At 40.2% G+C, this 21,485-nt stretch overlaps 2 protein-coding genes across 4 annotated transcripts; both read left to right on the plus strand.

Moving 5' to 3' along the window:
* The first annotated feature begins 1,744 nt into the window (after nt 1–1,744).
* On the plus strand, nt 1,745–9,056 carry steap3 (STEAP family member 3, metalloreductase). Of its 3 annotated transcripts, none has more exons than XM_083980058.1 (6): nt 1,745–1,844; nt 3,638–4,132; nt 5,340–5,667; nt 6,145–6,344; nt 6,427–6,591; nt 8,089–9,056. In XM_083980058.1, the coding sequence occupies exons 2-6, from the start codon at nt 3,644–3,646 to the stop codon at nt 8,344–8,346; spliced, it is 1,440 nt and encodes a 479-aa protein (XP_083836184.1). In that variant the 5' UTR covers nt 1,745–1,844; nt 3,638–3,643; the 3' UTR covers nt 8,347–9,056. The 3 variants fall into 3 exon arrangements, with proteins under 3 accessions (XP_083836184.1, XP_083836185.1, XP_083836183.1); XM_083980059.1 differs by having other exon boundaries at nt 1,767–1,844; nt 3,587–4,132; XM_083980057.1 differs by lacking the exon at nt 1,745–1,844 and adding an exon at nt 2,107–2,182.
* Nucleotides 9,057–9,530: 474 nt separating this feature from the next.
* LOC310992088 (UPF0538 protein C2orf76 homolog) lies at nt 9,531–12,004 on the plus strand. The gene is made up of 6 exons (XM_083980068.1): nt 9,531–9,555; nt 9,607–9,774; nt 9,863–9,913; nt 10,284–10,321; nt 10,468–10,549; nt 11,681–12,004. The coding sequence occupies exons 2-6, from the start codon at nt 9,645–9,647 to the stop codon at nt 11,755–11,757; spliced, it is 378 nt and encodes a 125-aa protein (XP_083836194.1). The 5' UTR covers nt 9,531–9,555; nt 9,607–9,644; the 3' UTR covers nt 11,758–12,004.
* Nucleotides 12,005–21,485: the final 9,481 nt, after the last annotated feature.

Here is a 21,485-nt window from a genome sequence, read left to right on the forward strand (position 1 = left end):
TAGGAAGGAGAAGGACCTGCCCACCTTCAGCTGTCTGGGGAGGGGGTAAATGTGGTATGAATGAATAATGGTTTCTGTAATGCGCTTTGAATGCCTACAATAGCGCTATTGTAGCCGATGATCATATCTGGCCCTCTGCGATGTGTTTCTCACGACCTGCCCTAGGTGGGGTTCGAACCCTAGTCTCCTGTGCGGCAGGTGACGATGCTAACTGCTTCACCAAGAGGTTGACAACCGCATGGCAAGTTGGTTAGCACGTCCTTTATGGGTGGGGGGAGTGCACATCCGTTACACTATAATCCAAGCCATTATTGGGCTATTATTGTCTAGCAGAGGGACACGTGTTTTCCTCTAGAATTTGGGTGTGGGCTACTTTGCAGCATCCATTTTCCCTTCAATACCTTGATGACAAGGTATTTCATTTTTGAGTGAGGTGTCTAATGTAGGAAACTGTGTGTAATGTTCTGCAGTGTTGAAAAATTGCAAACAAAGCGCAAAGCAGAAAATGTGTTTAATGTAGGCCTATCACAACGTGTTTCAGCTATTGTTACAAGAGGTTTTTGTTTTGGAGATTTGGTCTAAGCATTTGCTTTTTGAGTGCAAGAGTGTAAGCTAAAACTGTAAATTGGCTCATGGGTGTGGTAATTTGATGGATCAAAAGATCCAGAAACTGGGCATAGCTACGGGGCCGGGGGCAGCTGTTTACATCCCAGAGTGTAAACTGGCAGTGAAGGAGAGAGCGACAGACCATGCTTCAGTGTATACGGTCGAACTCTTAGCTTTTAAACTTGCTCTAAGGTGGTTAAAGAGAGACAGCAGTATAATAATACGTTTATTTGAAAACAGTGCACATTAATAACATTGCTGTAAATGCGCCAGAATTAGCCAAGAGGCTATTTTCATCTGTAGTCCCTAATGCACTAATTGCATCAGACAGTTGGACAGCCGTAATTAGTATCAAAACAATGAAATCATGCAGACAGGACCTAACTATGGAGAAACATCAGCTGTTGTATGAACTTCAAAGTAGGGGGCGTGGGGTCTGCTTGGCTCATGCAGGGATTGAGGGCAGTTAGGATGTCAGGTCACAAACAATGAACAACAATATCCCGTTAGGATATTGGTAGGGAGTATTGGGGTATAAACGAGACAGGAAGGCACTTTTATAGTATACAAAAGCAAGTGGGGGGAGGACGGGTGCTGGACAGGAGCAGGAAGGAGGAGGTGGTCATCATCCGCCCCCGGCTGGGGCACACAGGGCTCAACAGTAGCCTACATTAGATAATTGGGAAACTTTTTTTTCATAATTGGGAAACATCCTACTGGCAAATGAAGAACCTGTGACCAGCATGAATCAGTCCTACAACATGTTTTGGTGGAGTGTAAGACATATGAGATAGAGAGAACTGGAAGCAGCCCTGCAAAGGGAAAAAGTAAGGTTCACACAATAGGAAACCTGCGGCAACGGTCAGAAATCGTTAGTAATGTAAGAAAATAACTGAGGGAAACAGGGTTAATGGACAGGATTTAGTTATTATTGCTGATATTAGTGTTATTATTATTTTCTTTCTTTTCCTGCTAATTGAATGTTGCCTACCACACTGCAGTCCAGTAGGTGGCGGCAATGCACCATTAAGCTGGATGCCAGCCGCCATTCAAATCCAACAGAAGAAGAACAACGACAACAAGAAGCATACCAGTCACGTGACAAGCACAGACCTCTGTGGTCCTACCATATGTGTCCTGCTGTACACTGAGGTGAACAGCTTTAGCCTACTGAAACCCTTGGACTCCCCACCATGGATCTATAACAGCTACATCCATGCTCCTCGCCGAAAGAGAACGTGAGTCTTCAGATCTTGAAGTGTTCAGAGGCACACGTGTAGCTACAGAGGGGTGTAACGTGGTTAACTCATTTACAGCTGGCGTCACCTTTACTTTGAAAGTCCAGGATCAGGACGGAGCATTTGTACGGAGGGAGAGATCGCGCTGACCCGCTGGAGTTTACTTTCTCTCTGAGCGTCTCCGCCTACTGAGCTGAGGGAGTAATAATAAGTCGAGCGCATGGATGTAGCCTATAGATCCATGGTCGAGCGTCAGGAGGTCATTACTAACTTTCATATAGCCTATGGAGGCCACTGAAAGAAGTTGTGCGCTCGCAGGCAGAAGGACAGATAATCAGGTGGATAATTGGAAAAGTTAATAATTTCACTTTGATGTGGCCATGAATAAAGTAATTTCGACGTTTCACCTGTTATATGGCAGTGTTACCCAAACACTAATCTTGAATAGGTCTACGCTGTTTTCACATTTAAAAAGGTCTTTGTCTTGTAATCCATTCTCTCTATCTCTCTCTCACACACACACCCTTTCTCTCTCTATCTCTCTCTCACTCTCTCTATCTCTCTCTCTCACACACACACACTTCCTCTCTATCTCTCTGACACACACACCCTTTCTCTCTCTCTTCCTTGAGATAAAAAAAACAACTGAGAATCTGTCTGTCATCATTCAGCTGGTGTGTTTCTGCGAATTTCCTCTTTTATTTCTCTCCCTCTCTCTTACTGTCTTTCACACTTTCCCTGCTGAAATTGAGGCAAAAAATAACCTAGATAGAAAAGAAGTGATGCTGGGATACACTTGATGCTTTTCAATTCAAAAGTCATAACCAAGCCTTAAAAAAAATTACAGTTGCAGCAGCTACCACTATGTTGAGCTGTTACCACATTAACATAATTTAAGCCACATGAATATTTCCAGATAAAGATGACATTAGGCTACATGGAGAGCGATTGATAATGATTTATTTAATATATTTCTTTCCTGGGTGGGATTGATCAAATCTCCCAAGTATCGAATGTATTTGAACAGTGTGCATATTTTTCAACATCTAGGGATTCCAAAACTTGTTGTTTCCAGTGTTTATTTATAATTAGTAGCCTATCACTTGCTTGCATGTTATCCTACAGCCAGTTATTCTGTAGTAGGGATGTCACGATTATACATTTTCTTGGTACAATTATTGTCAGATAATTAATCACGGTACTACGATTATCACGATTATTATGCATTAATTAATTTCACAACACTATGAATGTGTAAAATCAAATGTAGTCCAAATATAATTACATTACTCATTGTTTACACAAAATATTTCAAGTATCTATTAATATATGACCAATTCTTAATCTCCAGGGAACGTGTTTGAAATATTCAGGTCATAAATTGTTATACCAAATGTTTGTGTTTATTTTAACCATTTTTTGTTTTGTTTTGCTTTTTTTTAATGACACGCTAACATTAAAAAATTCCTACCAATTCAATGTTACGTGAGTTAAATGGACCAGTATCTGTGCATTTACCTTTATTTTGGCGCACATCTGCCAATAAGGTTCCGACATCATCTTTTTGGGAAAGTAACGGTATTTAGGAACCTTTACGATTAATTAATTGTGGCGTTTAATACCACAATTAATTGTAAAAAAAAAAGTATCGTGATCGTGACATCCCGATTATGTAGTATTGGTAAATATGTTATTGGCTACATTAAATTGATCACATTATCATCATGTGTGTGTGTCTCAAGCTTTCAGTGCTGAGGTCATGTCTGCTGTACTTATTACCCCCCCATCCCCAGGCGATCATGCAGAACAACATGAAGATCCCTTTGTTGGCTGGTTCCTCATCTGATGCAGCTGAACCCCTGCTGCAACACCCAGGAGGCCCTATGATTGGCATCATTGGCTCTGGAGACTTTTCCCGGTCCCTTGCGATCCGGCTGGTGGCCTTTGGTTTCCGGGTGGTGGTGGGTAGCCGTGACCCGAACCGTATTCCCAGAGGTCGGTTTCCTGACGCGGTGGAGCTGCGATCACAGAGGGACGCAGTTGACAGTGCAGAGAAGATAGTGTTCGTCGCAATCTACCCAGAGCATTACTGCACGCTGGTGGGGCTGAGGGAGCAGCTGTCTGGGAAGGTGCTGGTGGACGTCAGCAATGCTAACAGGCTGAAGAGTGGAGAGCAGTCACACGCAGAGAGGCTGGCTGAGCTGTTACCAGAAAGCAGGGTGGTGAAGGGCTTCAATGTCATCTCAGCATGGGCGCTGCAGGCTGGAAGCCATGACGGCAGCAGGCAGGTGAGTCGGAGAAAGAGAGGCTATAAAGAGCATTTAGCTGGAGTCAAACTACCAAAACATTGGGTAGCATGGACAAAGATGCACTGTAACAAAGTAATTTTACTTGAATTGCATGAACTTTTCTGGTATCTGTACTTAAAGGAGAATTCTGGTCATTTTTGACCCTAAATCGTTGTCCTGATGGTCACCCAGTGTTGGGGGGAGCAAAAAACGTGACTAAAATTGATGCAGGCAAACCAGAGTTACAGCTAGACGGTGCTAGGGATAGCCACAACGCTAAAGTATGGGGGCAATTTTTTCAACCACAACAAACACTCAAAAAACAATCAAATATCTATGGTACATGACTCGAATCCTTATGACACACCACTGAACTCATAAACTGTACGGTTATACTGAGTATAAACAGTATAAACTTTCACCTCAGATAGCCTAAACTCTGAAACGTCCTGGAAAGACATTACGATCTGATCACAGAGCGCCTGCTCTCCCCGCCACAGAAACAAACACTTTTTCCTTGTTGTGACGATTTCTTTACAAAAATAAACGGTCTGAGATATTTTGGACATTACCACTGCGCTGCTCGACCGTACACGCCGTACACTGTACACTATATGAGTTCAGTGGCGTCTCATAAGGATTCGAGTCATGTACCATAGATATTTGATTGTTTTTTGAGTGTTTGTTGTGGTTGAAAGAATTGCCCCCATAGGTTAGCGTTGTCGCTATCCCTAGCGCCGTCTGGCCATGGTGTAACTCCGGTTTGTCTGCATCTGGGTGACCATCCGGACAACGATTTAGGCGTCAAAATGACCGGAATTCTCCTTTAATTCAAGGATTGATGTGATCTGAAGTCAGTGTTTAATTATATACAGGGCTGTTTTTTTCATCTCTGAGTTGTACAGCCAGTAAGTCATTAGGTTGTTTCAGAGTTATTACATTATGTAAATAAGGAACAAAACAATTAGGACATTAAAAGTCTACATTTGAATACATATCCCTTGCATTGGAGTCATATTTGGAAGAGAATCTGTAGTTCGACTGCAGTAATGGCACTGTGGGCTTTGTCCACCTCTGAATATGGTGTCAGTTTCACAGTAGTGGTTATCACATGAACTATAGTTGTATGACAATGTTGTGACATGGGAATGCCACACTTTGTTTGATGACCTAAAAATCTTTTCTCCCATCATCTGATCCCCTCCAGGTCCTTATCTGTAGTGACTGCTCTGAGTCTAAAGCCATGGTACTCCAACTTGCGTGTTGCCTGGGCTTCAGCCCTGTGGATATGGGGGGTCTGTGCAGATCCAGAGATGTTGAGGAAGCCCCACTCGCCCTCTTCCCTTCCTGGGCAGGCCCTGTCTTGTTCACGTTCCTCCTCTTCCTCTTCTTCTATGGATACAGCTTTGTGAGGCACGTCCTGCTGCCCTACCTCGACAAAGGAGAGAACAACTTCCACCAGCTGCCACTCGTGACAGTGAATTCAACTCTGCCAGCCGTTGCCCTAGTTACACTGGCTCTCGTCTATCTACCAGGTATCAAACAAAACATATAACTAGAAGAACATTAAACAGCATAAACACATTTGCCCCTGCTGTTGGCCCTGGTAAAACTTAAATAAGATAAGTTAAAAATCGTATACAGTGTATAAAAATACAGTACTTGCACCAACCTTAAAGCAACAGTGTCATACGTCTGTGGTGGTGGTAACCACATACAAATTGTCTCTGGGTTTCTGTAACGTATGAACTGATTAGATGTTGGGGTCCAATGTCAAAATGTGGTTTGGGCCTTATGATTTAATATCTCCTGGACTCCTCAAGGGAACACTTCACATTTCACGTGAACGTTGACCTGGATTCAAGATTAACTGATAAGATTTTGGTAGTCAAAAGGTCAATGAAACCTCACAAAATGTGACGTGGTTCTGGTCTTGTAAATGCATGTACCTCCATTAATTTACAGCAGATGAAGATGCCTGTCGAGTTACATGTGATGTTGTGTTCCCTCAGGTCTATTGGCAGCAGTCCTTCAGCTCAGCAGGGGGACCAAATATAAGAGGTTTCCAGATTGGTTAGACTCCTGGTTGTGCAGGCGCAAACAGCTGGGCCTACTGAGTCTGCTCTGTGCGCTGCTCCATGCTATATACAGCATGTGTCTGACGCTGCGGAGGGCTGCTGGGTACGCGGTGCTTAATGCAGCTTACCAGCAGGTGAGTGGGTCTGTGTGTACACCATGGATGTGTTACAGTGTTAACATTTATGTAATAAATGTTTTTGTCGACTAACTTTCAGGTGAAAGCCGGTGTTGAAAATTCCTGGGTGGAGTCACAGGTGTGGAGGTCTGACCTTTACCTGTCCTGTGGGATTCTAGGATTCACACTCCTCGGTCTGCTGGGGATCACGTCTCTGCCCTCTGTGGGAAACGCCCTCAGCTGGAGGGAGTTTACATTTGTTCAGGTCGGCTCAGATCAGCCTATGGGATGGGTGGAGGGATTAAAGGGATAGTTCACCCAAAATTGAAATTTCACTCATTATCTACTCACCCTCATGTCGACTAAGGGCTGGGAGAAGTTTCAGAGTCCTCCGTGGCTTCTCTGAGTTACAGGGGGTCTCGGCGTAGCAGTGCATGTCCATATAACGGTTGCAAATGGATACCAACTGTCTTCGTAACAAGAAGACACACCAAAAAACATCCAAATACCTCCATGCTGCTCGTATGTAATGTCCGTCTTGTATTGAAGCCCCGAAATGCGAAATTGTCCCAAAAAAAATTTAATAACTCTATATTTACAGGAAAGCTTGTTTGTAGCGGAAGCTTCTTGAAGCTCCTCTTCCCGGTTCGTCAAATTTGGACGAACTTCGAGAAGCTTCCGCTACAAAACAAGCTTGAAATATAGACTTATTTATTTTTTTCGGGACAATTTCGCATTTCGGGGCTTCAATACAAGACGGACATTACATACGAGCAGCATGGAGGTATTTTTTTGGTGTGTCTACTCTTTTTGTTACGAAGACAGTTGGTATCCATTTGCAACCGACATGCACTGCAATGCCGAGACCCCCTGTAACTTCAGAGAAGCCACGGATAACTCTGAAACTTCTCCCAGCCCTTAGTCGACATGAGGGTGAGTAGATAATGAGTGAAATTTCAATTTTGGGTGAACTATCCCTTTAAATTGAGTGACGCGTTCTCTGTCTGTCAATTGACCAGCACCTGTATAGGCACACACTAACACGCACATACATCACTACACACAAGAACAGCACTGTCCATGGTGCAGTGACGCAAACCGCCCACGAACCATCCATAGAACCCTCAGCCTCCTTATTCCTATATTCTTACTTTACTCCTATAGAGTGTTTTTTGTCCTTTAGTAATGTTCCTCTGTAAAAAAAAATGTCCTGCTTTCCTCCTTATTTGCGCCCAGATCTCACTGGTTGCATAATTGCGTACCCTGATGATTGACTTGCTTTTTTCACCCTTTTGTCTTTTTTCAGATAAAAAAAATACATCCACGGGATCGGCGCCTGATAGAATTACTCACATTAAGGAGGCAGGAATGCATAGTTGCAGTGGTGCTTTTCCACTTCCTCTATGCAGCATTTATGCTAGAGGGGGCAACATCACCACACGCATAGTTAGAGGAGAGGGAACTGAAAGAACATGTATCAGCCAGACTCCAGTTAAAAATACTAATGCTTGTTCCTCTTTGAGGCATTATTATTATTATTATTATTATTATATATTATGGTCAAGGTCATATGACTCCACAAAACACTTGGGAATGGGAAAAAAAATATGAAAGAAATCTGGACAAACATGGATCATGCACCCTGGAACTAGTGTCATACACCCAGTAATTGGTGAAGTGACACAATGTTTGTTCTATTCATGATCATGATCATCGTGTTACATTTTGATCAATTGTCTAAGTGTTTTTTTTGTGTTTCCAGTCAGGACTTGGATATGCGGCTTTAACTCTCTCCGTCATGCACACTCTGCTGTTTGGCTGGGACCTAACCTTTTTCCCTGGGACCTACCATTATTATCTGCCCCCAGTCTACCTGCTGGCCCTCATTCTGCCCTGCGCGGTCCTGGTGGGACGGATTCTCGTGGGCCTGCCGTGCCTGACTTTAAGACTCGCAAAAATCCGCAGGGGCTGGGAGAGTGAGAGACACTGCCCCCCCCAGCAACCAACCTCTGGACTTTGAAACGCTTTAACTGGCCTTGCCTGCATGACTGCCACCTGTCTAAACAACAAGAAAAAGGGAGACCCAGGGTAGAGAGAGTGTGTGTGGAGCAGCGACTTAACTTGTCCTTAATTCTACTGTTCACTTCATCCAGAATGATTCTTAAAAGCAAGACTTTATGAAAAATTATTTTGGGGAGGTATTATTTCAGTTAATACTATGGTGTCTGATTGCTCCTGACAGAAAAAGCCATGTCCTGACATGTGACAGAGGACACTTCTCAGGGGACCACCTGTGATATGTGGTCTGGACAATTGACTTTCACCAACCAGTTGCACCATTAGTCTGGATGCATGCACTTTCACAATCAGTTAACCAGAAGATTAATTTTTGAGCTGATTGATTGTTTAGTCCAAACTCTAAGCAAAATCTTCAGATGTCTGTTTTGTTTGAACAGCAGTCCAAAGAAATGCACTTTACTGCCAGAAAACCTGAAACAAAGCTGCAACCAGGGAATATTTATTGCTTATTGATACATTAATTGCTTAAAATGTAGCCTATTAAATGATGAATCATTATGAGAATTGTTAATAACTAAGATTCAACTAATTAACCAGCTTTTTTATTTCAACACTGTATTTTACACAAAGAAAGAAAGTAGACACTTAACAAGTTCAGCCCAGTTTAGCTGGACTTTATCCTAGAGATGATCCAAGGAAATAAATGTAAAGTGCCTAAATACTTATATTAGCCTAATGTGAGATTTAAGTTTTTTTTTTTTTTTTTACCTTTTTAATAAAAAAAAAAAAAAAAAGTAAAAACTTTGTTTTCACTTTGTCATCGTGGGACTAATGAGGGAGGAACACACATGAGCTACAGTAGGCCTACGTGTGTGTAAAAAAAAAAAAAAAAAAAAGTGTGTGTGATCTCAACTTCAAAGTCGCATGGGTCAGTATCATAGCTGTGTAAAGAAGGTCAGTATATGGCTATGGACAGAGACGGCTTTGCTATGGACCTCTGCTAAATGAAATGTAAATGTTCTTCAAATTCGGATACACTAGGCGGCGCCCTTTTCTTTCACCGTGGGTTTGAGATGGATCGTTCGGTTATCGACTCCTTGAGTCTGCTGAATCCTGTGTGATTACTCTCGCCTTAGCGGATGGCAACCTATGAAGGCAACAGACGTCCTGTGCCCATGGATGTGTTGCCTGTGCCTCGTTACCAAAAAGCGTGAGTAGCCTACTACTTAAGAGTCACCGTCAAAACACCGTTTCATCACAGGTATATGAGAGCCACCGGCCGCTGTCCAGCAGCAGGACATGGCGGGAGAAGCTGTCATCACCGTTCGTCTGGTTCGGTCCTTTGAGCACAGAAACTTCAAACCGGTGGTGTTGCACGGAGTAAACCTCGACCAGACGGTGCAAGACTTCATAGAGATGGTCAGAGACGGTGAGTGGATCTCAGACTGATAACTAATAACGTGTTAAATTATATGTGTCATTTTATTAACAGTAGAAATTCAAACTGCATCTTCCAGATATTGCAACGAGACCAGGGCTCCCCCCTCCTTTCAGAAAATATGCTTATGGTATGTCTGACACGACTCACACTGTTGAAGCTTCATATTCTGGTTTCTGCATAAACCAGATGAATATCACCAGAGTGGGCTACCAGAGGACCAAATCTGTGTTCAGGTTGCAAATGAAGTTTCTCAGTAGTCACTTATTATATAGTGGTGATTCTGAAAATATTTCAGCAATCAGCTGATGATGAGAGAGGCAGCTAAATGATAGGACTTTAGTGGATCAAAGCTAATCATCATTAGCCTTGGTCCACTACATGACCTGTAATTTAGCTACATGTCCACCAGATCTGAGATTGTTTTCATTTCACGTGCTCACAATAACACCTGACAAAGTCCACATTCTTGTCCTGATACTGTTTTCCTTTATTTCCAGACACAATGAAAATTATCCACCAAGCACATGGAGCGAAGGTATCCATACACACACTTAAAACACACAAATCATCTGTGCATCAACAAGTGGAGCAGTGGGTTTCAATCTCAGAAACCAGGCAGGAGATTTTCGTTGGGAAAAAGGCTGTATGTTTATCACAGTTATTTGTTCTATCTCTTTTCAGACTAATGAGCTGGTGATGAGTTTAGATGACGATGAAAAGCTCATTCTGCAAGACAGACAAACCCTCAGGGCTGCTGGTGTTGGTAAGAGTTTGTCAATTCCTATTAAGCACTCCTTGGAATGAAATGAGTGAGTTGTGGCTCTTTGCCCTAAGTGTCTAACAATGAAAACTGTTGGACAAACCTCAGATACTGTCTTTGATCTGAAATGCACCCTCAGTGTGTCTAGTTGTAATCAGATCGTTTGAGGTAAAACTGATTTTGAACAGATTCTGACGATTGGATCACAAGTGCGTCCTCCTCCGGGTTGTATCAATTGATATCGGTGGTCATCCATCATTAGAGCTAATAATGGCTGCTCAATTTGTGTATGTACACTGTGTTTCAAATTATCATGCATGTTATTTTTGTTCTTTTTCCCCCCTAAATAGTTAATAAACCGACAGTCAATAGGATTTGTTCCTCAACAATAATCTCAACAGTCTATATCTGGATTTTGTGAAACAAAACTACCAATGATGACAAGAACACTATTTTTTTTAAATGACTGAAAATATAGTGTTCCAAATTACTACGCACATCAGAGTTTTAAAATAATCAACTTTGTAAAGAATTTTAAATGGAAATATTATTGTATTTTGTTGCATTTGGATATCATTATAGTAAAATCAAATGCTATCTCAGTCAAAAACATCTTTACAGATCAGGTTATGTATTAACACAGGAGCCCTTCTTTTATATCACCTTGACAACTCGCTTCACCAATGAAATTGTAAATTTGTGTGTAGTCTCTGCCTGTATCTGAGGATGCCAGATCTAAGATGTGTAAAAGTTGAGATGGTTAGACCAAGATTGTTTGCCGATTGATAATTAAGGGCTGTTTGTTTAAAATTTGAGAAAAGCAAAGGGGTTGGATACTTTCTGATGGTACTGTACTGTTCATACACTATGTGCCATATCTGCCTTGTTCCTTTGTGCTGAAGTCAACAGGACCTGGGCCAGTTTATTAAGACAAAAAAGATCATCTGTTATTTTCAGACACTGAACAGCAGTGTTTTCACAATATTACTTTTCGACCCATACTTGGAGTGTTTGGAATTATTTTGGAAAAACGTTTAGTTTAACCTCTTGCTTTTTAATGTCATGAAATTAAATTTAGAAAATGTCTCTGTATTTGCCATGTCTTTCAATTTACAGTATCTGTTGTCTTTTCAGCCAATGAAACTGAACTGGCCTTCTTCAAAGCAGAAGACTACAGTCTCTATAAAGCAAATCCCCAAAGTGCCTGGTGACCACAATATTTTACTTTATAGTGCAGGAGATTATTAAAGGTCAAAGGTCAGGCATGCCTGGACCAACAGGAGATCAAGAATGATTTATCATGTTTCAGGGTTTTAATTTGTGCAGCTGTTCTTACAATCAGTTCATCAGATCATTGTGATGCTTGCATCCGTATGAACTTTTATTTCCTTTTTTTTTTAAACCATGAATGTTGATTTTCATTGTTTTAAATATATACTCAATAAAGTTGTCTGATAGCTGCAGTGGTTTTGAAATGTGTTATGTGTACAACTGTGTATTATTTTTCAGTAGCAAGACAGTAGTGCTCACACTACCTTTGGTAATGTGCTGCAGTCAGCAATTATGGTAATGAGAAAAATCAATGGCTGTAAGTTAGTTTGTCTGTTGGACAAAATAATAAAATAAAAAAATCATCAAATCACCAATCCCCTTGTGCATCTCAAGAATATTGAAGATTATGGAAAAGTTTATTGTTCCCCTAGTTTCTTTCTATTTCTAATGAAAAATCTCAGGTCTGTGAGAATATTGGAATATTCAATTCAGTTCAGTTCACTTTTATTATGTCCCAAAGGAAATTGATTTGCAGCAGATAGAAGTCAGACATACAAGTAACAAATAAATACAAACAATGCTAATAAGTTAAACTTAGCACATAAAAGAAAGGGATACAGTCAATATGAAAAATAAAGAACATTATAGCTGATGCGCAGCAATGGTCGAGGCCGGGCATCGTTTCAGATGGAAAAGCGCTATATAAAATACATTAATTTACCAATGACAGCTGAATATTTGAAAATCAAGCAATGATGTGTCATGTCTGAGGCAGGAATCGAAGAGGTAAAGAGACAGATCAGTTGAAAAATGCACCAACAAGGTTATTGAAGTGAGATGTGAACCCACAACCTTGGTGTTGTCAAGCTGACACCATACGCACCGAGCTACAGTGAGACTTGCTAACAGGGATTTTGCACTGTGATCAATTTGATGTTATTCAATGATGGCTGAAAGCCAAGCAAAATGCTAGAAAATGAGACCGACCAAGTGGTAGTAGTTTAAGTTCAAAGAGGCTGGTACACTAACAAAGTTGTCATGGTGGGATTTCAACCAGTGACCTTGCGTTTGGGAAGCAGCCACCTTACCGCTGGACTATAGCAATACTTGAGAAAATTAGAGGTTGAGACTTTTATTAATGTGAGATTATTCATTGATTCACACTAATAATAATAAAGAAAATGGCGGACACAAACAACAATAGTGTGAATGCTAAAAGAAAATGGCGGAAACGAACAACATTCACACTAATATGGTCAATGGTTGGTGTTGGGACAAGTTGTTTCTTTTCCTTTTTAAATTTGAAGGCATGCTGTGACACTAGCATTGAGGACATCTGGTATTTTAATGTGAATGTGTCATCCTTACTGGGACTTGAACCCACAACCTTTAACATGAAGAACCAGCACCTATCTCACTGAGCTAATTGTCTTGAAGTGAGACATGGTGTGTGGCTTCTCAAATAGGCTCAGGGAGTCACCGACCAGGCAGCATCTGTCATAGCAGATTTCGAAAATTGTCAAAAGGTCACAAATTGTATTATCTAAATAAAAATCTGGCATGGGGTCAAACATTTCTGTGAAGTTTTTTTCACTGATTATGCATGGGAAATAGGACTTATTATGCAGCCTAAACAAATCAAATCAAATGTTCGAAGAGATTAATTTATGGTATCCATGGTATTATGTTCTTGACTAATTTTGACAATTGAACAGACTATGAAATGATGCTGACATGTTTTGGAGAGAACATCAATCAACAATCAGTTAGGTCAACAAGATCTATTCACTTGGAAATTATGCTAAATGTAGGCTAACTATACTTAAACATTTGCAATTTGATGAAATGAATGAGAAATTCAAATCTGTTGTGAGCGAAGTGGTTTGAAGGTTTGTCCGTGTTATTTTTAGAATGTAATTTCTGTTTCAAGAAATAGAAAAATGAAATAAGTCACTAAAACAGTAAAAAAAAAAAAAAAAAAAGAATTTCATTTTGAATACGTTTTCCAAAGTACATACATTAGTTGATTATTATCAGTTAATGATGGAAAATGGAAATGGAAAATGATGATGGAACTCAGGAAAACAGTTTCCCTATTGCAATCCCTAATTTCATGACACCTGCTCCAATGCCGGCTCCCAGTGCCGCCCCGATTGGTCCTAATACTAATCCAGCTGTTCCTAACATGGTTGACGCTATTGCTGTTGCACCAACTTCCACCTTTAACAGGAAATCACAAACACACACACACACAAAATACAAAATAATTTTGTCAAAGTCATGATATTTTTCCAAGTCTAACTAAACATATTTAGAAAATATTTAAAACAGATCATTGCCTCCTAATTCTTAGACAGATTCCTGATTGTGAGTCCTACCTGAGAAGAGTAACTTTTGCCGTATCGTAGCCACTTGACAAAGTGCTCACAATTCCAGTCAAGGAGATTGTACTCCTCATCGTCACCCACCATGGAAAGAGCCTGATTCACAATTTTTTTGGCTGGACGAGGGGTGTATTCTTTGTCCAGTTTGTTATTTACTTCCCACTTGTCATCTTGCACCACATCACTGAGTTTCTGTTTCTTCACTTTGCCTTTGCCTTTCTGTGATTTTGTTTGTGAGCTGGAGGAGCCGGAGGAGCCGGAGGAGCCGGAGGAGCTGCTGCCTAAGGATGTAAGAGAGATAATAAGTTCAACTGAATGTAAATGTATTGTGAGTGAGCAGCAGCAAACATGGTGAAGAAATGACTCACCGAGGTTCACCATGTGAACAACGTATCCATCTCCAACATACACAGCCCAGTGCTGAAACACTCCACGGGAGATTTCAATCAAGTCACCAGGTGAAGGCTTGATGGGAGAGACCATAATTAACTAAGAAATCAGTTTATTTGACAAATAATCTTAATTCTGATGCTAAATGAAATTGATCAGAGGGTTGGCTGTTCAAATCCCGCTCTGTCCGGTTGCTGCCGTAGTGTCCTTGGGCAAGACACCTTACCCACCTTGCTCCTGATGGGTCGTGGTTCGCGCCTTGCATGGCAGCTTCCGCCATCAGCGTGTGAATGTGTGTGTGAATGGGTGAATGTGATGTATGTACTGTAAAGCGCTTTGAGTATCGTTTCAGATGGAAAAGCGCTATATAAAATACATTAATATAGGTGACAGCTGAATATTTGAAAATCAAGCAATGATGTGTCATGTCTGAGGCAGGAATCGAAGAGGTAAAGAGACAGATCAGTTGAAAAATGCACCAACAAGGTTATTGAAGTGAGATGTAAATGAAATTAAATGTTGCAATTAATATTTTGCTGAATGATAAAAATCCTTCTTATGTTTTTCTATTTACTTTTTTTCAGGTTTCAGCTTCACAAAAGGTTATGACGCCTTGGCAGGGAACAGGGAACCCGACTCACCATAGTTTGAGTTGTTGTCTGTGATCTCAGATGTTTGGTCTGATTTGACCGTCGGACAGAATCCGCACCTGAAGGAACAAATCAATAAAAGATGATTTAAAAAAGCAAAGCAAAAGTGAAACTGATTGTAATTAACATGGTAATATACAGCTTTCAGCTTTCTTTAGGACTAACCCAAAGGTGAGAGGAGCTCTGGAGTTAAACAAATATCTTCAAAACATCACTTTTAAAATAAACGAGCTCCTATTACTAATTATTATTATTATGTCTTTACTCACACCTTCTCTGCAGGTTTTAATACGAGAATGTTCCTGTTGACTCGTTGTGCTGCAGCTGTTTGATGAAGCTGTAACTGCAGGTGTGAAACTACAGTACTGAAGTGGGAGCAGCCACTGAGTAACTATGTTCAAAGTTCTTCAAGAGTTAATGTTTGACAGTAAAGCCAACTATACAGAAGTATAGTTTTTATGTGTATAGGCTATATAATGAGACATGAGCCATGATGTTCTGGTCTGTCTGTCTATCTATCTATCTATCTATCTATCTATCTATCTATCTATCTATCTATCTATCTATCTATCTATCTATCTATCTATCTATCTATCTATCTATCTATCTATCTATCTATCTATCTATCTATCTATCTATCTATCTATCTATCTATCTCACAGCAGCTTCATCTGAGCCCATCAGAGAAACAGGATAAAGATGATGAACGCTCTGTGACTACTCTCATCCTTTAACAGTTGTTTGTCATTAAACGCTGGTCCAAAAACAGACAAACAAAACAGGTTCTGTGAAAAAAAAACAGTGTTGTTTGTTCTGTTTTATCTTTAAAGTAACTATGAAATTTCCATGGTTTGTACATTTTCCATACAAACAGTTCATGAATAAATCCTGACACGACCATATTCTCTATATCCAGCAAAATGCAAACAGAATGCAAACTTGGGCGTGTTGAGACAAAGGTTAATGACAACACACTTGTACTTTGGCAGGTAGATACGACCACGACTTACAGTAAATTGGTCTTTGAAATCTGAAATGAAAGTGAAAGTTGTCTTCATTCAGTATGAGTGTCGTTTTGTTTATGAGGACATGAGTTTCCTTTCACTTTCTGTTTAAATTTAATTATTGTTCGCACACGCCTAAGAAATCTCTAAACCTCAAAACACCGTGGCTGGAAACAGTGTTGATGAAAACAGTGGGTCAATAAAGTTGTGGTTTGTAGAACCAAAACAATGAGCTGAACAGTGCTAAAATGAATGACCCTTGTCACCTTTCACACAGTCAGTGGATCAATTATTTTATATAAAATTATCATTTATTGTGAGCCTTTTATTTTCTTCTAGGGAAAGTCTAATTATTAACAAGTTGAAGATTTCTGCAGAAGTTTTCTGTCTTTATGCGATAAAAGTGCCCTGAATACTATTTCCTCTGAGCTCACTAACTGTCTGTGAGATTTACAATAAATTGAAGACCAAAATCAACACACAAAATCTTTATTTTGCATTTTCAAGACCCTGAAATAAAAAAACAAAAAACACATATCAACCTTGAAACAGAAAGCAAAACAGAGCAACACCTTTAACATTAATGCCAACATATCACTTTTAAAACCTGGTAATGTCAACAAGATGATCACCTTCTCATCTGTGTTCTTCTGTAAAATCAGGATCTTTATTATCTATTTGGTTTGTTACATGTATATTATGCATATATATTTAGGCATTTAAATAACAAAATCAACATACAAATCTTTATTGTGCATTTCCAACATTCGGATATAGACATTGAAAGCAAAACAGAGCAAAATCTTTAACATTAATTTCTGTTACATGTATTATGCATATTGATTACATGTCTTTCCATGTTACTTTGATAATGTAAATTCTGTTTTAAGAAATGAGCCAAACGAATAGAGAGAAGTCACTAATACAGTAAAAAAGAATTTCATTTTTATTATTTTTTCGAACTTTTCGCCATTGCGAACCCTAATTTCATGGTACCTGCTCCAATTACGGCTCCCGCTGCCGCCCCGATTGGCCCTAATAATGCTCCAACTATTCCTCCCATCGCTGAATTGATGACTGTTGCACCATTTTCCACCTTTAACAGGAAATCACAAACACACACACACAAAATGAAACTTAACAAATCTGAGCTACGGGTAATTTTGTCAAAGTCATGATATTTTTCCAAGTAAACATATTTTTTCTTAAAACAGGTCATTGCCTCCTAATTCTCAGACAGATTCCTGATTGTGGTCCACCTACCTGAGAAGAGTAACGTTTGCCGTATCGTAGCCACTTGACAAAGTGCTCACAATTCCAGTCAAGGAGATTGTACTCCATTTCCATACCCACCATGGAAAGAGCCTGCTTCTTAATTTCTTGGGCTGGACGAAGGGTGTATTCTTTGTCCAGTTTGTTATTTACTTTCCACTTGTGACGTTGCACCACATCACTGAGTTTCTCTTTCTTCACTTTGCCTTTGCCTTTCTGTGATTTTGTTTGTGAGCTGGAGGAGCCGGAGGAGATGCCGGAGCTGCTGGAGTCTAAGGATATAAGAGAGATACTAAATAAGTTCAACTGAATGTAAATTTATTGTGAGTGAGCAGCAGTCCAGGCAAACATGGTGAAGAAATGACTCACCGAGGTTCACCATGTGAACAACGTATCCATCTCCAACATACACAGTTCAGTGCTCATACACTCCATGGGAGATTTCAATCAAGTCACCAGGTGAAGGCTTGATGGGAGAGACCATAATTAAAGCAGTACTTAAAGAACTTTCAGTTTTGGTTGAGTTTGGCGGCGCCTGTGGACCAAAGCGGTAGTGTTTTGCCTGAAGGAAGACTCCATTTCCCATGAACACTAGCGTGAAGCCCTGTAATTATCCTGCATTAAAATTACGTAACAAAAGACATCAAAACTAAGTTTCTGTTTCCAGTGGATCATTTCAAAGTGAAAACACAAACATAATCCATTGCTAAAGTGCCGTTTTGCCTGTTCCCTCCTTGTTGTGACTCGCAAAAGTGAAAGTGAAACTTAAGTGAGAGCCGGGTTCCTACCATGCTCCTCAAAGCTGCTTAGTGCCAGAGAAAGAGATACAGACCCCCTCAGGCCACGACAGAGGTGTCATTCAACTTGTTGTAAGTCGATGTATCATCACAAAAGTTATGAAAATATTTTATGAAGGTTGAAAAGTTCCTTAGTGTTGGTTTAACTAAGAAATCAGTTTATTTGACAAATAATCTTAATTCTGCTGCTAAATGAAATTAAATGTAGCAATTTATATTTTGCTAAATGATAAGAAATCCTTCTTCCTCGTGTTTTTCTATAATTGTTCTGGTTTCAGCTTCACAAAAGGTTATGACGCCTTGGCAGGGAACAGGGAACCCGACTCACCATAGTTTGAGTTGTTGTCTGTGATCTCAGATGTTTGGTCTGATTTGACGGTCAGACAGAATCCACACCTGAAGGAACAAATCAATAAAAGATTATTCAAAAAAGCAAAGCAAAAGTGAAACTGATTGTAATTAACATGGTAATATTCAGCCTTCCTGTAAGACTAACCCAAAGGCGAGAGGAGATCTGAAGTTCAACAAATATCTTCAAAACATCACTTTTAAAATAAGCAAGCTCCTATTACTAATTATTATTATTATGTCTTTACCCACACCTTCTCTGCAGGTTTTAATACGAGGATGTTCCCGTTGACTCGTTGTGCTGCAGCTGTTTGATGATCATTTTTGAGAGTTCAAACAGTTACATTCAGATTCCTTCTTTTAGACCTAAAATGATAGGAAAATACACCCCCGAGTTGAATTTGCCTGGAATTGTCCTTTAACAAATTGAAACCTGTCAGATAACCTATGACTTAAACCATTTTAGGGCAGGTCCTTTAATCCCAATTTCATGGTCCAGTCTCTGCAGCAGGATGCTGTGGTCGATGGTGTCGAATGCTGCACTGAGCATATCCTCCCACTGGCATTTTTCATAGTGCATACCATCATTAGTGCAAGTTAACTCCTATTGTGAGTTAACTGTTAACTCACAATAGGAACATACACATTAGTGCTTCAATACAATACATTTAGAGCAGTTGAAATAAAGTAAAATTAAAATAAACATCTCAAAATAAATAGTCAAAAATAAATTAAATATAAAATAGAATAAACATTGATTTCATAAGGGGGATCAAATCCATTTTAGTTATTCATTTCAGTGGGAAAATTCTTTAAAGCAGAAGTAAGCGATATGTTTGTGTTAATATAAGTCTTAAATAGTTGTATCTTCCGACAGCAATCACTTACATAGAGTGTTTGGACAGAAACACGGGTCTGTCAGTCCCTCTGCTCTGCTCTGAGCCCAGGAGAAAACTTTTCTCGTATCCTACAGTTTTTATCCAATGAGGAGAGAGAACGGCATGCAGGGCTGTGTGTGCAGCTAAGGGATGCGCGTGAATGTGGTGACGTAGGGACGAGGACCAATAGATCCATGACGAGGGCGGGGACTGCTAACTCCATCGGCTGACAAAGACGTTATGGTGCGTTCAAGGCAACCCGTAACTCGTGTTTTTCCGACCTGTGAAGTCGTAGTTCGATCTGGTACAAGTTCACGGGTCGGAAGTTACGAGTGGCCGTTATAGTGACTTTCACAGGTAGAACAGGTCGGAAAAACACGAGTGGGTTGCCTGGAATGATACAAAGTCGTAAGTTGTGAATTGAGTCTGTTGTATGATTTGTCATCGCAAGGTTTTAAAGTCTTCTGTGTCTTGTCCAGGAACCTGCCTACGGACTATATGGCTGAAATGTATGCTAACTCCAGCACATTTACTGTACACTGGTGTTTAACGCATTAATGCTGATGAATGTGCATTGTCCCAACTCAAATAAATAAATTTAAAAAAAAAATGAAATGAGAGTTCAAACAGTTACATTAAGGTGGAAACAGATCTGAAGCAAAGAGGTGCTGAAGGTTGCCAAAATATAGTAGTTGTATTAGTTCATAGCTTGAGCAGTCAAATCTCTATCTCTATGGTCTCTAGGTTACATACCCACTAAATCACTTGTCTTGATGGTGTCTTTATGTGATGGTGTCTTTATGTGGGGGATGGAAATTTAAAAGCTATGCTTCGTCCATCCCCTTTTCAGACCAGGTGTTGTTGTTTTCTAACTGTGCTGTTGTTGTATTGGTATGTTGGTGTCTGTAGTTTGTTCTGTTTGGTTGCTGTGGTCTGGTGTGAAATAAACAGTGAAAACTTTCTTACCTTATCAATCGTGAGGCGTTGAGTTTGATTCAGTGCTGATCAAATCGTCAGCTTCGTCTAGTCTCTACTTCTCACAATTAATGTAAAAACTATCATAAAAAGCAAGTTCACTCCTTGACGAGACAAAGAGCAGAAAGGAAAGAATTGAGACCCCTCTTATAGTCTCTCCACAGGGAAACAACCAATTTTCTGTTATGTACGGTGGAAACAGGATGTGAAGGCTACACACCCTGTGATTAAAGCAGAAGTAAGCGATCCGGTCGTTTTCGCTAATGCAGCAGTTTTTGCTTTAAAGCAGAAGTAAGTGATATATTTGTGTTAATATAAGTCTTAAATAGTTATATCTTCCGACAGCAATCACTTACATAGAGTGTTTGGACCGAAACACGGGTCTGTCAGTCACTCTGCTCTGCTCTGAGCCGAGGAGAAAACATTTATCGTATCCTACAGTTTTTATCCAATGAGGAGAGAGAACGGCATGCAGGGCTGTGTGTGCAGCCAAGGGACGCCGTGAATGTGGTGACGTAGGGACGAGGACTGTTATGGTGCGTTCAAGGAAACTCGTAACTCGTGTTTTTCCGACCGTGAAGTGGTACCAGTTCGATCTGGTACGAGTTCACCGGTCGGAAGTTACGAGTGGCCGTTATAGTGACTTTCACCGGTAAAACAGGTCGGAAAAACACGAGTGGGTTGCCTGGAACGCTACAAAGTCGTAAGTTGTGACTTGAAGCTGTAATTTACGGTTTCAAAAGCCTACCTGGAACGCAGCATTAGCCAAAACGACCGGATCGCTTACTTCTGCTTTAATTTCTGTTACTTATGTACATTATGCATATTGATTACATGTGTCAAAGTTTGGAGGCTTTGATGAAACAAAGCACAGTGACATCTAGTGGTTTACAGAAATTATATCAGCCATTAAGGAGGACAGTACATTCACTTTATGTGTGAAATCTTTCTATGTGTTACTGTAAAAGC

This window comes from Trachurus trachurus (genome assembly GCF_905171665.1).
Source record: "Trachurus trachurus genome assembly, chromosome: 10".
Classification (NCBI taxonomy): domain Eukaryota; kingdom Metazoa; phylum Chordata; class Actinopteri; order Carangiformes; family Carangidae; genus Trachurus; species Trachurus trachurus.